The sequence below is a fragment of the Penaeus vannamei genome, chromosome 21 (genome assembly GCF_042767895.1).
Source record: "Penaeus vannamei isolate JL-2024 chromosome 21, ASM4276789v1, whole genome shotgun sequence".
Classification (NCBI taxonomy): domain Eukaryota; kingdom Metazoa; phylum Arthropoda; class Malacostraca; order Decapoda; family Penaeidae; genus Penaeus; species Penaeus vannamei.
The window spans coordinates 16959816-16977315 of record NC_091569.1 but is presented as its reverse complement, the minus strand read 5'-3'; the positions used below and the strand labels follow the sequence as shown (position 1 = coordinate 16977315).

Below are 17500 nucleotides of genomic sequence, written 5' to 3'. Positions count from 1 at the left end.
TGCATATGTGTGTGTGTTGCATGTGTATCTGTGTATGTATGTGTGTATCTGTGTGTGTGTGTTACCAGCATATGTGTGTGTGTAACCAGCATGTATGTGTGTGTAACCAGCATGTGTGTGTTACCATCATGTGTGTGTGTTTTACCAGCATGTGTGTGTGTTTTACCAGCATGTGTGTGTGTTAGCAGCATGTGTGTTTGTTTTACCAGCATGTGTGTGTGTGTTACCAGCATGTATGTGTGTGTGTTGCCAGCATATGTGTGTGTGTTACCAGCATGTGTGTGTGTATTGCCAGTATATGTGTCGCCAGTGTGTGTGTGTTACCAGCATGTATGTGTGTGTTGCCAGTATATGTGTTGCCGGTGTGTGGGGTGTGGGGTGGGGTGTGCTGAATATGTGTTGAAGATTTGTTTGTCTTTACCAGAGCTCAAAGCATGTTGGTCTTGGTATTGCATGATTTGGTCCTGTTCTAAAGCATTACCAATATATTCTTTAATTGCTAATATAGCAAATAAATTCTGTATTTTCTGGTATTTTCCGACTGATACTAAAATTTCAATACATGCTCTATATGACTGTTTGGTGATCAAGCCTAGTTTTGGGTTTTAGTCTCTGGAGGGTGTGTCACTCTTGGTAGCAATTACCAATCTAGAAATTATCAGAGAAAAATATACATACTATTTAGGCATATGCATTACAAAGGACTTGTTTTGAAAACACCAAGTTTACAACTGTTCAGTAAGATAAAGTGCCTGTATCACTTTTAGTTATTTCAAGCTTCTACATACTGCTTAACTGCTCTTCATTTAAGTTCATCTAATCTAGATTGTAAACTAAAGCTATTATTACAACAATCTTTTTCCTTATACCAAAGGATACCTAGGCTATTTCCTAACTTGACATTAGTTAATCTTTCCCACCACTTTATTGTTAAATTATTTTTGCAACATGTAAAAGACGAAAAAATCTTATTCATTCATGTGAAATATCTGTCTCAAAATCGGACCAGAAACTATACGGCATTTGCCATAAGTGCCAAAAAAAACAAACTTATTTTCCTTTATGCGATGAAATAACCTTACTGTGCTGCAAGGAATTATGGAAATTATTAATTTCTTTCCAGTAAATACTAAATAGTCAAAAGGCAGTATACTGAAAGTATAACCCTGAGGAAATGAGATATACTGTTTATAATTACCTATCTCATCAAGAGAGCAAAAAAAATATGGTTGACGAAAACAGAAAGGAAGTCTTACTTCCTCACGCACAGTTTTTCTCCGAACTGTCCAATGGCCGCCTATTGCCAGTTATTGTTACCCCGTTGTTAGTAATCTTTTACCAAGTTTTATAGTACAATATCATTGGTTTTCCCTTATAGCCGTAACTGAAAAACAGTTTATAATGTCATCTCAGTCTTTCATATATTTTTCTATATGCAATTTGAATTTGTATATCCCGGAAGAATTTGAGTATTACATTTAAACGCATGCAACACTTCTAGCATTTCCCGGAATAATTTTGCTGCAGTAAATTTCGCTCAAATGATATCTTATGTCAGAATGACCATGATTAGGCATTCAAATCTAAATTATATAGTTTAGCGGACGCACACGTCTGCACGCACGCACGCACGCAGTAAAGAAGTAAAGGATAAGGATGAACAAAGGACTGTGCGGTAAAAAAAAAAAAAAAACGTTTCTTTGGAGGGTTAGAGGTCTCCAGGCAAATTAAATATTCTAACGGAACCAAAATGTAGAGACCGGCAAACATAACCCTGCAACCAAAACAAATATCGAAAGATAATGTAGAAATAGTTTCTACAAATATTGATGATTTATCTTCGAAGTTGCTAGAACGAGAGACAATAACTGATATAAATGTAATTTATATTAGTAATATGTAATATGCATCACTGAAACAAAACTGGATCCCTCCATAGACGATGTAACATTAGAACTCAGACTATAATATTTGAAAAAATAGAGGTAAATGGAAATGGAGGTGGGTAGCAATATTAACAAGGAAAGGAATTATTACGAAGGAGTTAGAAATTAATCAGGACCCCATAGTAGAACAGAAAGTAAATGAGGTAGAAACAAACGGGGGAAACATAATAATAACCATGGTATACATGCCACCTCAAACATTGGTGTGGCCACAAGAATTTTACCAAAAATTAATTCAAGAGCCATTAAAGAGCCTGGAAGAAGTGCTAAAACTTTCGGAAACCAATGAAAAAGAAATTCTTATCACAGGGGCTTTTAATAGCAAAATCGACAGGGAAAGTTTCGATCCCTGAGCGCAACCACATTCGTGGAAAGCTAAATTAATACAAGAAATAAAAGAGCATTGCCTTTTCCAGAATGTAACAGATCATATCAGGATAAGAGGACAAGATAGGCTGTCTATGCTTGACCATATATTCACAAAGCATAACGATGATATAAAGGATATCGAGTACTATCCTCCTTTAGGAAAAAGTGACCATGTAGTGATTAAACTAAAATACTTTCTGTTACAAGAAAAAAAAAACTGATCGTAAGCAAGGAAAGAAAAGAAAAGTACAATTATAAAAGAGGTGACTATAGATTTTTTTTTTTTTTTTGATAGTATGTACTGGGAAACACTTTTAGGCGATGAGAACCAGGATGTTCAGTATTCAAAATTCTGAGGCCTATAAAAAAGGAGTGGAAAATTCATAATGGCCAAAATGGTTCATTGGCAAATGCAAGAAAATGACAGAAAACAGGAAGCTTCTTTGGAAAAGATTCAGAAGAGATAGATCTATGAGATATAAAATAGGAAGAAATGAGTATATAGACCGGCAGCCAAGAGAGGTTTGGTCAAACGAACTTGGTACTAATTACGGAATACAGGATCATGTAGAGAATGATACGGTATATGAAGAACTGCACGTCTGCCGGGGACCCCCTGCTGCGTTTGGCCCCTAGGGACCCTCAAAAGGAATAAAAAATAAAAAAATCAGCTCGATCAAACATGCATAGGTACCACACAGTGTATTTCAGGGTAATTTACACATCACACTGGGTAAAATATGGTTCATGTCAGACATAATCTCTCCTACCAGACGCCCAAAAAGGGCCTAAAAATTTGGGTTGGATCAAACATTATTGGTACCACCTGAAATAAAGTTTATATACTCCAACACATGAGAGAGTACAGAATGGAAAATACCAAACAAATTACCTACTGCATTATGCCCGCCAGACACGCCCAAAAGTGACCCACCCACTCTGCTCTGGCAAAACTGATGTAGATGAAGCATGAAAGTTACTGAATGAAACTACCTTTGAATGAAAGGTAACATTCCGCCAAGTACAAAGTGAACCTTGCTAGACATACTGCCTGCTGTATTAGGACCACCAGACACTCATAAATGTGTCTGGTCATAAAATTGGTGTGTAAGTACTTTATGGACGGCCTCTTACCCAGTATGAGTCCTGGGTAACTATTCTGTTTGAATTTCTGGCCTTGTCATGTTAATAGTGATCACTGTAACCTTTGTCAGCTTCCGCTTAGAACTTAATATTTGTTGGTTCTAACCTAGCCCATTTTATCCCTGGGGGTATAAATTGACCTAACCTTCCGTGAGTTTATAATAGCCTAACCTAAAATAACTCCAGATATATTCTGGGCGGGGGTTTAGTCGGGGCTGTTACACCGGAATATATTGCCCTCTTAGAATCAGAACTTATGTACTGATTTCAGTGTTTTCTATACAATGTATTAACATTTTTCCGCAAAATACCATGTCTCAGCCAATGATGTCCTAAATATCCGTCAAATTTACTTATTCTACTTGTCTTAGGTAAATGGCATAACAACAAGTCTGACTAGATCATACTAGGAAGTACAATACAGGCTATATCATTTTCAAATGTGAAGCAAAATCTTTCTTCAATTAAAACTTGGCTTTATGCTGTAGCCCTTTCATGATGTTCCGATTAATCTTTTTCACCTTTCCTGATCACTCATTGCATGTCAACTTGGTTGCGTTTGTGGAGTGGGTGGAATATGATCGTTATCGCTATTTGGAGTTAGGTCTTACTATGACCTAGTGATAGGTCAAGCTGACTAACTACCTGAAGTAGTTACATCACACTGGCTTCTATCTGTCTAATCAATATTTCTAACGTATCACTGAGCACTGTACACACATTTTTTTTCACTGATACACTAACGATCATTCGTTGGTACTTTGCGCACAGGCGAATCTAAGGGGTGGATGGTATCATGACAGGCTTCCCTCTCACCAATATATGATAATATATTTAAGTAAATATCAAGATTTAGGCACTGCTGGTATTAATAATAGTAATGACGTTATCAATATCTTATAGACGGGGACTGATTACGCTAAATACTTTTTTCAAGATTCGCCTTGGACTTTACCGCCCCGAGAGCACGAACAGGCACTTTCCACCAAGGTCTATATAAGTACTTATACAGACCTTGCTTTCCACATCTGTGTTAAACAGCATTAAAGGGGACCGTCTGGTATTTTTTTCAATTTTTCGATTTTTCTTACCGATTTTGATGAAACTCGCACCCTTTTATTTAGACCCTAGTGAGATCTCAAAACTTTTTTTTTTTTTTTTTTCAAAATCGCCCGAACAGTTTTTGAATTATTGAAAAAAAACTGTCCCCCCTTTGAAAATTGGCAATTTTTCGTCAATGATTTCTGTACACAGGCTTTCTAATGTGATTTTTGAACAGATTCGCCCTAAATCTCGTGCTTGTTGCAAGCACTTTTTTCGATTTCGACTTTGTTTTTTTATTGTAAATTTTTGAAATAACCGACTTTGAGATTTTTTTTTGTATAAATGTCATCTTTACAAGAAAAACAGGAAAAAACGTAAAAACTAAATGCAAAAGCACTAGAGTTTTTATTCAGCTACAAAATGAGCCATAAAACGTTTTTTTCGGACTAAAATTGTGTCTCATATCGTTGACGAAGAGTACAAAGGTAGTGTTCCGAGATATCGGCATTTTTGGGTTTTAGTACATTTTCATAGTTGTATTGGTATTAACAAAATTAGGTATTAGAATAATCTTCCTATAACATAATCCCCTATGATTTACCTTCCTTGCGAAGTATTGTGGAAATTCCTAGCAAGTAATAGTATCTCACTACACGACATTTGTTATAGTAGGGTCACAGTGATTTGTGGTGAATATAGGCCTACATTGACCTTTTTTTTTAATTTTCTAAAAAATCCCCCCAAAATCATACAGCCATTCTGATTTTATATCTGAATAGCAAAATCCTTCAACTATAATATACGGAAGCCAAATTTTAGAAGTCGACCTTATTTTTTCATTTTTTGGGGGGGTGAATAAATTACAAAGATGACTGTTTGAACAGTCCAAGTAGGCCTATTTTTTATATGTCACTTTTATAAGAAGCAATTGAAAATATTGCAAAAAGTAAGTGCAATAAGCACAAGATTGTTTACTTAGCTACAAAATGAGCCATAAAAGGTTTTTTTTTTGGACCAAAATTGCGTATGCCAGAGCTTTCGTAAGTTATACCGGTATCATATCAAAATGTCATACGTTCATTTTTTATTTTTTACAGTATGGATAACAAATGATATGTGAAATACTTCCATATGATATAATCATGTATCATTTCCCTTTATAATGAGCTATAATGGGGATTTACAATATATAAAACTGGCCTGAAGACTCCTCAATGGCCGAAGTACCATTCATGCTCGTTGTGGTGGAGGGGACGAATGGTTTCGCTCTCGCCTGCCTGTTCCTTGCTCTCGCTTTGCCTGCCTAAATACTACTACTACTACTACTACTACTAATAATAATAATAATAATAATAATAATAATAAAATAATAATAAAGAACCCGGGTGCCGCACTCCCCCCGCTCTCGCTCGTACCCCGGATGGCGCTCCCGGCACCGGTGGCGCGCCTCGCCCCGCTCCCGCTCGCACCACGGGTGTCGCGCCTGCCCTTGCTCGAAACACAGGTGCCACGCCCGGTCCTGCTGAAGGCTCTCAAGCAGATACAGATCAGTACTGTGTATTTGATGATATATATTGTTTTATAAGGTCATCAAATACACAGTACTGATCTGTGTATAAATGCATATATATATATATATATATATATATATATATATATATATATATATATATATATATATATATATATATATCGTACATGAATGTACATACAGATCAGTACCGTGTATTTGATGGCCTTTTGTGTGTATTTTTTTGTTTTTTAGTATTTTGAGAGATTTTCCGAAAATATAATCAACTAGAAAGTCTTTTGACTGAATGATGAATGTAGGTAAAAAATGCATCTTCGAGCAGGTTACTCGCATAGGCTAAAAGTACCCCCTTTTTTTTTGGGGGGGGGGGGCGGTATTATCTTCAAGACATTTTGCTGAAGGATAAAACTGACGAAATACGATGCAAAAAATAAAAAATAATGAATAAATAAAAGCTTTTCTAAAACAACATATCATATATCGTGAATTTTATTTTTAAAAATAAATTTGGTTTCAATATCTTTTTTTATTATTATTCATAAAAAATGCATGTTGCACTCATGTTTTGTAGAATTTTATATGCTTTCTAAAGATACTCATTGTTTTATGTCTATTTGTTACGTCACAATTTCCAATTTTCGAAGGTAATGTGAAAAATCATAATATTTTCGTGGTATATCTAAGGTGGCAGCAACCACCTTAGAAATTGCAGGGGGGACTTCAAAATTTCAGGGGAGACTCGGGCAGTCAGAAACTCATTGAAAATGCATGTAACTCAAAATCGACAAATCCGAAGATCTTTGCCGAAAAAATGAAAGCGTACTCTTTACTCAAGGCAAATTTCTAAGCTAACCTCATAAATTTTCATTAGCTTTATGTACCGAGTGTGCTATACCGTATCATCATTCTCTGGATTCCCATATCTTTCCCAAATGACATAGATTCCTTAACTTTGAGGGCCACTTTTACTTGTGGAACACTTTGGATGTACCCTTTTCCCTAAGTAATACTATAGTAGTAGCTCATCTCGCCTCGTTGATAGCAAGGTCCATACAAGTACCTAAATAAACCTTGGTGGGTAGCACCTTTTCACAGAGTTATAGTCAACGAGAATTGAAATTCTTTGCCTTACGCTTGCATTAGTAAGACTCATTCCTCAAGATAATAAGCGTTATATCTCGTGGAGAAATTTATATTTATAATTTTTATGTTATTTTGTTTATGCACTTTATGATTTAAGTAAATTGAAAATAACTAAAGTGCTGATATAGCAAATTTAACAACTACCTTGAAAAGGGCAGACATCTCTATCTCGATCTGTGCATTAAATTTTTCCTTGAAATTAATTTCAGACACAGTGAACAAGAGTATCCCAATGCATGTGCATATTATTATTATTATTATTATTATTATTATTACTATTATCATTACCATCATCATCATCATCATCATCATTATTATTATTAATATTATTATTATTATTATTGTTGTTGTTGTTGTTGTTATTGATGATGATTATGATTATATCTTTAACATAAACCTGCCAAATGAACTAAAAGAAGCGCTTCACCTAATAGGACAAATACACCAATGAATGGATGACATGCGTCGTGTAATATAGAAGGCTAAAGAATGTATTACAAAAAATGATAGCCATGACTTTTTACAGGAACTGAAAAGCAAATACTTCTTACTTTGTGATGTCTTCTGTTGCAATGGGGTGTAGCATGATTGTCAAGAACATTTTGAAGGTCTGGAAGACTTGAAGACTCACCAATATAATCAACTTACCTAGTTGATTATAGTTGTGAGGGGGTTGATATGAAGGCCACCAGGGACCCAGGACACTGCCTGAATCTGAACTCGTCTGCTTTGACTTCGAATGAACTTCCTGGTCTCAGAGAGGAACACCTCCAAATTTGCGACACCCCTTGGGCTCTTCCAAGGAGGAAGGGCACATGTCATAACTTGGCTACTAGAGGCGGAATCGATGTTGGCACTGACATAACAAAAAGTATATAGAGAAAATGTTTGACAGAAATATTTATTTATTTTTTTAACATTTTGTGCCATGTCAACATCTAAGGTCATTAATGGCGTATTCAAAATAAGGGCTTGGGGAAGAAGTTTTATTGGGTCATATGCGATATTTGTGGATTCCCAGAATGGGTAATGGTCAAAACAAATAATTGTACCAGATATCAAAAGTCATATAGCACTATGATAAAGTCTTGTGGACAAAAAGGTTACAAATGAATTGACGATTAGGACAAAATATGTTTAGATGCCAAAGGTTGTAGAGCGCTGTAGGTTTGTGTGGCAATGAAAAGGGTAAAGAGGGAAGAGAAACAGAGTACAAAGATCGTTCAAGACTGACTCAAAGCCAGCCTTTCACCCTTTCAGCACGGCTCTCACACTTCAGGTGGACGGAAGTGGCTGAAGAAGAGAAAGAAAAGGAAAGGAGAAGAAAAGACTATCCAGACCCTCCCCCTCCACGACAACAGCAGCAAGAGATTAGGGGGGGCTACTGAGGCAGACAGTAGCATATGTGACTGAAAATTATGAGCTGACTGGCTGAAGTCTGTCTTTAGAGCCCATTAAAGTACTTTTTTTTATAAACTTTACCATGTCTTTCTAACAAATTTGGAAAAGTTATATGCAGTACTTTCATGCTTATTTTTGACTCTAGAAGTTATTGTGTTTACAAATAGAGAGTATTATAAAGACAAGGTAAAATGTATTGGAAAAAATTGATGTGAAATAAATTTCATTAATTTTATCCTCAATGGTTTTATTTAGATTTTTAAAAAATGTATATACATACTAGAAAAATAATAGACCTTAGTTAGCCTACCCTCATTTCAACTTTTCTTCCTCTGTTTAGACCTGAATGCTAACATTAACTGAAGAACTTAGAGATAAGCAGCATTAACAAAAGGAAAATAGCTAACAGCAAAATATGTGATGTCCAGAGGCACATACACTTTCTCGAGCATCTGGACAGAAAACCTCACCTACACCCATGCATGCATGCCTGCATATGCACAAAATGGGGGGATAGAAAGAAGGAAAAATCAATTCTAAAATAACTTTATTAAGAAAATATAAAATACATTTTTTCCATTGATGATTATATACATGCTTTTAGGACTTCAGATCTTTAGTATTGTTACAATGTTGATATTTCTAGGGTGATTCTTGAGTCGACATATTTATAACGAAATTTGTGTTAACAAGTATCTGCATACATACAAAATTCATAACTCCTTTATTTATTGCAAAATGTGTATTAAAGCTTATCACAAACCATATATATCTAAGATCCTCCCTTAATGTTGCTTAACTATTAATTTTGTATGAATTACAATATATAAGATGAATGCGAGTTCTTTGGAATATGATTCTATTAGATGAAAATACTTCTTTTGAAAATGAAAATGAAAATATGAAAATATCATAAATTCTTTTAAAAATAAAGCTTGAACATCAATGTACAATTGTATTTGATTAATTTTCTTAATGAATAATGAACTGCTGTAACTAAATTATACAGAATACCAATATCATTTTCCAACTTAGAACTGTATCTGAAAGATCTAATTAAAAACACAAACTTTTTGGGTATAATGATAATATATGCCAAAAGAAGTTTGTTTCTTTTAAACATCCTTGTATCATCTTGCTTTCACATTCAAAGGTCAGGTAAAGGTATGCATATCCTTGAAGTTGACTATTAACACCTACATCATTGGGGTGCAGATATAGATTCACATAATTGAAGTTGTTTATCAAAAAAACAGACAGAGAACTGGTCACGTCCTATTAGAGCAACTCGTGAACCTGAAGGATGCCACCTGTGGAAAAGATTTATATTGTAGACAAGTAACAACCCAACTATGTCTTCAGCATTTATTCATATTCATTACATTATCATAACCTAAAAAACTGTATTAATAATTACAGTACCTCAGTGAATTAATTTGTAATGTCGGAGCTCCAGGAACAGCAACAGTTAAACAGCCAAATGGAGACCAAAAGTATACATGGCTGTTCCCAGTGCAAAGTGCCAGACGAGGATGCTGTGAGTCCCAAGCCATGTCTTGAATAAAAGAGGATTGTTTGTTTAACTTTGAAAAACAAATATATGTAAGTACGTTTGGATGCAAACGTAATGTTGCTATGCACTACGATGACAAATATTTCTTTCCTTTTCTTTTTTCCTCTCTAAATTGCATACATTAAACCTTTACAGATCGTATGCATGGATCTTTTCACTATTCCATGCCCTAAGATAAACATCTGTACACTTGATTCTCAACTTTTTATTTCATAAGCCTTTCATTTTGAATCTATTTTAATGTTTCTATCTACCTTGATCTTACTACATACTTGCCTTGATTAAATACACCTTAATGTCATAAAATGCATACAAAAATATTTATATTAAAAACAATAAATTAAGTAATATACACTTCATTTCTATATCCAACAATGTTGTCACTAATCTTTTGTTAATATGAATATTGGATATGGAAAGCACAAAACAGGAAGCATTTATTATTGAACGAGAAACTTACAAACAACTAAAATCCAAGAAATTAACAAACAAAAAATCATCACTACCTTATTGAAGTTATAGTGTCCACAAACCTTTTCAGTATCATTTGTTTCTGTCAGCATGCTAGCTGGGTCTATAGAATCAAGCAAGTCATGTTTTTTATGTATTCATATGTTCTATACTCTAAAGTAAATTTGGAGTTAATGTATCACACATAAATTATTTAAACTATAGCTGAGAGCTTCAGCTGAGATTTTGGTTTGCTACAAGTCTGTAAAATCTTCAAAGAATAGAAATAAAAAGAAGAAGAAGAAGAAAAAGGAGAGAAAAAAAAAAACATACCCTTTATTGGATTTGCATGTACAAGTATAGCCTTTAATGCTAACTTGGGTATGCTCCAAATCCATACGGTAGCCGGCATATTATCATTCCGTGTTGCTAGGTATCTATTATCACTACTGAAAAGGAGTGTCCCGACACCTATGCGTGGGTTTGCCTGTTTCCCAGGCTCTACTGTTATGGATGCAAGGCTGACTGGTCTAGATTCTTCTTCCTCATCTATAAAATAGAAGGGTTTTTATATTAGCCACTTCTTGAATTTCTTCTTTTTACATAACACTGACGGTGCTTTGTGTACTATTGACACTTAGATTTGCTGAAGAACAACCCACTGTTTTCAAAGTATAAATGGTAATACATAAAAACAGTAATCTTTACCAAGTGAAAGTTTCAGGAACTGTAATCACTATTTCAATAACTCCAAAATCAAACAAATAATCAAAGTGTTAATAATAAATGTAACATTTTACCAATTACTGAGCCTGTCATTAATATGTGAAAGTATTGAAAGCAATGTAAAATGAGCACCAACTTACATGTGGTTTCAAGAACTAATGGAAGACCTTGAACTGAGGCTAAGGTTGCTGGATATCCTGTTAATGGTTTTTCAACTTCCTTGTATATGACACAATTTTCTGAGTCAATGGTAGAACTATGACAGAATTCAGAAATTATGCGCCATGTGATGTGGTTCATTAATCTCACCTGTAATAGTACAGACTTTCAAAGTCACTAACCATGATGAACTGAAAATTTAACGATTATAAGGAATATAGTACATATATTTAAAATGATCTGAGAATTACCAAAACATTAATACAATATCCTATTTCCAAATGAAATGTTCTGTAAATAAATCCAAATTAAAAAATACCTTTTGATCATAACTTCCTATTGCAAGGAACTGCCCAGAAGGAGACCATGCAATGCTTTTAATACCAAGTGACCACTGATAAGCAGAGTAATTTGCAAGACACTGTCCACTTAGAGAGTAGATAAGGACTCTGTATTCTAAAGGTGACTCCCATACCACAAGCACTGAGCTGTCATTTGCCCATTGTAGGCCTGCAATATCTCTTGTTGCTAATTCAAAATGCTGAAAGGATTAAATAAGGTCTCAGTAAAAGTAAAAGGCATAATCAATACTCATCAAACAACCTGAAAGTTTTATGTCTAACATTAATGCAAATTTGAGATGGATTATATAAAACTGCAGATAAATGCAATAATAAAAATGCATATTGGCAAGAAAACAAACATGACAAAATTTTTTAACCAGATTCTCTTCCAAGTGGATATTACCTTTACTAATTTGAGATGGATTATATAAAACTGCAGATAAATGCAATAATAAAAATGCATATTGGCAAGAAAACAAACATGACAAAAAATCTTAACCAGATTCTCTTCCAAGTGGATATTACCTTTACTAATTGCCATGATTTTGTTTCAAGTACAGATAGATAGTCCTTGCAGTCCCGCCTTTCAGCCACAGCCAGGTACTCCTTGTCTTGGCTAAACTGAAGTCCTCCTGGTATATTCTTGGGGTTTTTGATATAGGACACAGACTTGCTGACTAGTGACCAAACTGTGATTCTAAGCTGTTGTGAGCATAAAAATGTATTTGAGGGTAAATAATGAGTAAAAATCATACGTATACTATCTGTTTTCAGGATATACTTACAAAATGAGATCCATTATCAATATCAGATCTGATTTATACTCGCATCTTTAAAATATAAAGAGGTTTTATCATAGTATCTAAGCTGTTTGCTTTCTGTACAATAAAAAAGTAAACCCAAATTAATGAAATAAAAAGTATTTTTCTTTAAAACATATTGACAGTAATAAAAAGGAAAAATAACAAAGAAAAATTTACATGGAATTCTGCTGTCGTCAATATATGCCGACTGTCAGGGGCCCAAATAACTCTAATGAGGCCAGCTGATCCCTCATCAACCTTGCATCTCCAATCAGGATCTTCTATGGACCAAACCTCTGCTATGTTACGTTTATAATTTGCTGTTAACACATAGTTTGAATCTGGTGACCATTCAATAACCTGTAAAGAAATGCATATCTAGTTTTCCTAAAATATTTTAACTACTTCAAATACATTGCAAGATATATCTATAACATCTTATCAAAACTTTTTAATATAATATAGAGTACTTTATAATACTACATAATGTTATTAATGATTCCCAAACTAAAACTAATCTATCTATGCCTAATTATATATTTATTAATGATAAGTCATATTAAAAGCAGCCAAATACCTGAATTGCATCAATGCAGTTATAAGTCACTAAAATTTGTAGGGTAGAAGAATCCCTGATTTCAAGCCTGGCAGTTATGGGAACAGCACAAAAACGTCCACTGGGTGACCAAGACAGCAGGCCCCCACTTGTTCGTAAAACCTCTGCAAAGTTCATCTCTCCTGTTGATAAAAGGAATCATTTTAATTTTAGCTTATATTAATTATTTCATATATGGCTGTGCTCTTCTACCTTTCTCCAGACCCAAGAGATCCACAGGGGGTCTGTGAAATGGTCCTACACTAATTTTTAAAATAAATAACCAATCAAACAAGTTTCATTAACAGAACAAAATGCATACTGTATATCCAAAAGGTTTGAACAATTAAATCATATTTCTACTGTCCAGCATGTCACACTGGGGTATCTTTACAAAGATTAATGCCTATATCCAAGGCCAAGGAAGTCCATATACTATTAAGTTAAACATGGGGTCTGCAGAGGTTAAAAGACTGATAACCAATGACATGCAGTACTTCAAAAATCTCATTACAAGACACTATTCTACCAAAAAGAATATGTTCATTACAAGATTACATATAGTTACAGTTAGTACTATCCATTATCTTTAACTAAACTCTATCACTCTATCAAAAGTTTTACATATGCACATAGAAATTCTATAGATGGGTTATACTGAGGTGACAAGTCATATCACCTGTGATACGTAAATTACATCTACATATAGAATATATATTTATTTATACTATTAAGAGGTACTGGCAGACCCATTGCTTGAAATAAATTGATGTAACTACAAAAAATATTTTGACCATTATCAAATATCAAATATATCCATTTAAAGCATCCAATATACTTTTCATTTTGAATATATGCCTTTGTGATGGATTCTAATTTGCAAATGCCCTAGATGTGATGTAAATCAGAGGCAAAGTGTATGCAAAGTTATAAAGTAAACTATGATACTTCATACCATGCTTTTCTACTTTAAACTAATTCTCAGAATGTAACAAAAGCAATGCTTCAATACACAAAAATGAACTACTGGTGAAAGTGAAATGGGTCAAACATTGTATCTAATTTTGTATATTTGGGAATACTGACTTAAAAATTTAGATTAGTACCTTTAACAATATTAAACATATATCACAAGTAACAGCTAAAACTAGAAAACCTGCAAAGTGTCTGCATAATTTTGTCAAATTATTTATCACATGATTTACCTACAAAATTTTGGTTAGTTTAGGAAATGTTAACCTAACCTAAGGAACACTTCTTAACCTAAACCGTTTCCAGTTATGAATTTTACATCTATTGAACAACAGCCTGCATTTCTCTGTGGAACAAACCTTTATATATATTCTGGCAAGATATGGCTTACAAGACCTATGCTATCCATCAGAATTATGGCTATTTGCTCAATGAGTGTACAGTTGTATGCACCATGATTGTGGCAGGCCTGTCAAAAACTGGCAGTGTTCTTTCCATTGACTTTCTCATTATGAATATGTTTGAAGTATCTTCTAATACATCTGTTACTGTTTGACAAGTTTCCTTTAGTCATACTCATGATCTCATCCCCTATACCCACCCACACTCCCCATGAATGCACTCCTAACCCAATTACACAAATGTGTTTCCTGCCTCTATCTTCTTGTGAATGATGTGTACTGAATTTGAGGTAGTAATTCTGCTGCTGTAATGTATAATTCATACAGCTAAACCATAGGTCTTTTCCTCCTCCCATATTCCCCCTTCACACACCATTTTATCATATATTGCAGAGTTGCCTACTGGAATTTCATGATTCTTTAACTTTCTATATTTATAAACATGTCTAAACAGACATTTTGGTTCATCTTTATGTCTTAAGCTAGGACAAACTGAAGATGATAATCTTGTAGACAACAAAAAATTGTAGGTGGTACAAAAAATAATCTGCAGACACAAGTGGTAATGCCACAAGGGGAAAATTTTTTTGGAAAGCCCCACTCACAGCTTAATGCTGTGTTAGGAACAAGTTGGACAAGATGTTTTGATCGTTTGGAACCTCTACTTTTTTGTCCAGGACAAGTTGTTCATCTCATCCATCTCGCCCTCCTGCAAAGCTGGGTGAGTAGGACAAGATGATGTCTCAATAGTATTTGTATGTCAACATTGACAGTTGCAGGCAACCACAAGATATTGATAGGTAATTTTATGGCCCTTTATTGATATTCTCAAAATATATTTCTGTGTCAGTTGCAGGCAAGTTAAATAAACATCAAAGGAGTTACAAAACCTATGCAGTGTGTAAAATAAAAACACAGGTGTGATAAAAGAGTGAATGTTTACTTTCGAGTTGGTTGCATTTTGGGTGGCGAGGGTCTTGGAGGATCCCTATGCGGCCTCATTGTCCTGCTCGTCCTGACAAGTTGTCTGGATGAGCAAGACGAGGAGTTCTGAACGTAGCACAAGTCCACTTGGTACTCCTGAGTTTCTGCTCAATCTTGCCATGCATGCCGAAGTGAAAACAATGTTTGCTGGGGAGTTTACCCCATCAACTAACTTAGGTTTTGTTATGCGTACATGGAGATTTAGCTCTGGTGAGTGTGGCAATACTGTAAAGAATTACTGATATTTTGTTGTTTCATAAATTGTCTTTTATTATTATGTTCATAATAACCATTCCTATTTTCATTCACGCATGAGGAGTAGCTGTAATAACTTTCTCAAACATGCGATCTACTGTTCCTAATTGTATTTGAGATATAACAATGAAATATGCATTTTATGGTGTGCTACACTACATTCACATCCATTAGCATAAGTACACACTGTGAGGACAGATTGAAACAATGTTGTTAATCCCAAAATCCTAAACCAAGAATTTCTTGCAATCTCTTGGCTCAGCTGCAAGCATACTTTTGATATACGCAAAAATTCTTACTTGGAATTTTTGAGTTGGTTTATCCCTGAAGCAAAGGCTTTGTCAAAGATGAAATGTAAGTGAACTTTAAGATTTCTACTTGAAATGAATTAGTTATGGGTGACAATCCTATATAAAATTACATGAATCTAATATTAATTTCAGCTATTTTTATTTTCACACAACCATCCAATCTTGTAATTATTATTACTTCTCACAATTTTCAACTCTGTAATATGTGTTAATCACTTGTTATTTTCCATCCCAAATTATAAAAATGAAGGTATTGGTAATGGTTAATGGTTACAAAGCAAAATAAATGTGCTAGACATCAAAGCTCATATAGCACTATAGAAAGGTGTAGTGGTGAAAAAGGTAGAGGGTGATTAGTCATATAACAGTTCACAATAGTCTGCCATTGAAAGAGGCAAAGAGGGGTGGGGATAAAAAGGGTAAGTCAATAGGGTAAGGTAGGGATTAACAAGAATGATTAGATTAAAGTTGTCAAAGGAAGAAGTGTGGGATTCTGCAAGGATACCTAATGGGTAAGGTAGGGATTAGCAGAAGGAGAAAGGGTGTATATCTCTATAGTGCCTCTATCATAATTTTCTGAGTTTCACTGTGTACACCCTGCCCTGCCTGAACAATAGTTCTGTATAACTGATCGTGACAATTTTGGTATTGATGGGTTTCTCTCACACTCAAGTATTCAGTTAGATGGAAATTGTTGCGCTGAAAACTACAAACCCTCACAATCTTTGCCCCAATAGCATGGGGAGAGCAAGAATGGTACCAGGGAAATTATGGGGTAAAATATGTATAGTATACAGAGAATTAGTCACCAAATTGTCTAATGCAGGGGGGCTGTGCCCCCTGTGACCTCCTCCATGGGGACTCCCAGGAAAACAAAGAATCCTCCACATATTAACAGCAAGAGAAAGCATCGGACAGTCTCGGCATCAAGCGCTCCCGCATGTTGTATGCTCTCTCCTGCTGTGAATGTGTTGAAGATTGTTTGTGTTCCATTGCAAGGGGCATTAGACAATAGACCAATTTGGTAATGCTTAGCAACAAGTACTTGGCAAAAACAAACCTTTGTTTGTTTAAAAACTCAGTGTGTGCTTACAAATTCACTGCATTTATCAAAGAATTTAAATTTCTTTTGTGTGAAAATGCAAAGTTGTGTAACCATTGGTTGTTTGAACTACAATATGATGGGAAAGAAAGGTGTAACCTTTCATATATTCCCACATCATGAGAAGAAATCTGAAAAATGGAAGCAATGGGCTCAGGCCATGAAACACTTAAACACTGAGGGGAATACTTGGATGCCTGGTGGAAAATGTGTTTACATCTACTCAGAACATTTTATCAAAGGTGAGA

The 17500-nt window shown here is 34.7% G+C and overlaps 2 protein-coding genes across 4 annotated transcripts in view; both read right to left on the bottom strand.

Moving 5' to 3' along the window:
* The window catches only part of LOC113812031 (M-phase phosphoprotein 8), a gene marked incomplete in the record, with an annotated part of 61032 nt that extends 59389 nt beyond the window's left edge, over positions 1–1643 (bottom strand). Inside the window, 2 exon segments of the mRNA XM_070135992.1 lie at positions 567–648; positions 1199–1643.
* A 7464-nt stretch (positions 1644–9107) lies between these two features.
* Positions 9108–17500, bottom strand: part of LOC113812039 (WD repeat-containing protein WRAP73) — a 9046-nt gene continuing 653 nt past the window's right edge. For 2 of the 3 annotated variants that reach the window (XM_027363902.2, XM_027363900.2), the window contains exons 2-9: positions 13210–13370; positions 12810–12992; positions 12355–12531; positions 11805–12026; positions 11467–11635; positions 10934–11149; positions 10000–10132; positions 9108–9887 (exon numbers count right to left, since the gene is read on the bottom strand). In XM_027363902.2, the coding sequence (XP_027219703.2) occupies positions 9779–9887; positions 10000–10132; positions 10934–11149; positions 11467–11635; positions 11805–12026; positions 12355–12531; positions 12810–12992; positions 13210–13365 (1365 nt within the window). In that variant the 5' untranslated portion in view covers positions 13366–13370 and the 3' untranslated portion in view covers positions 9108–9778. Of the gene's footprint in view, positions 9888–9999; positions 10133–10933; positions 11150–11466; positions 11636–11804; positions 12027–12354; positions 12532–12809; positions 12993–13209; positions 13371–15543 lie in introns of all 3 variants that reach the window. The other variant, XM_027363903.2, reaches the window with a different exon arrangement.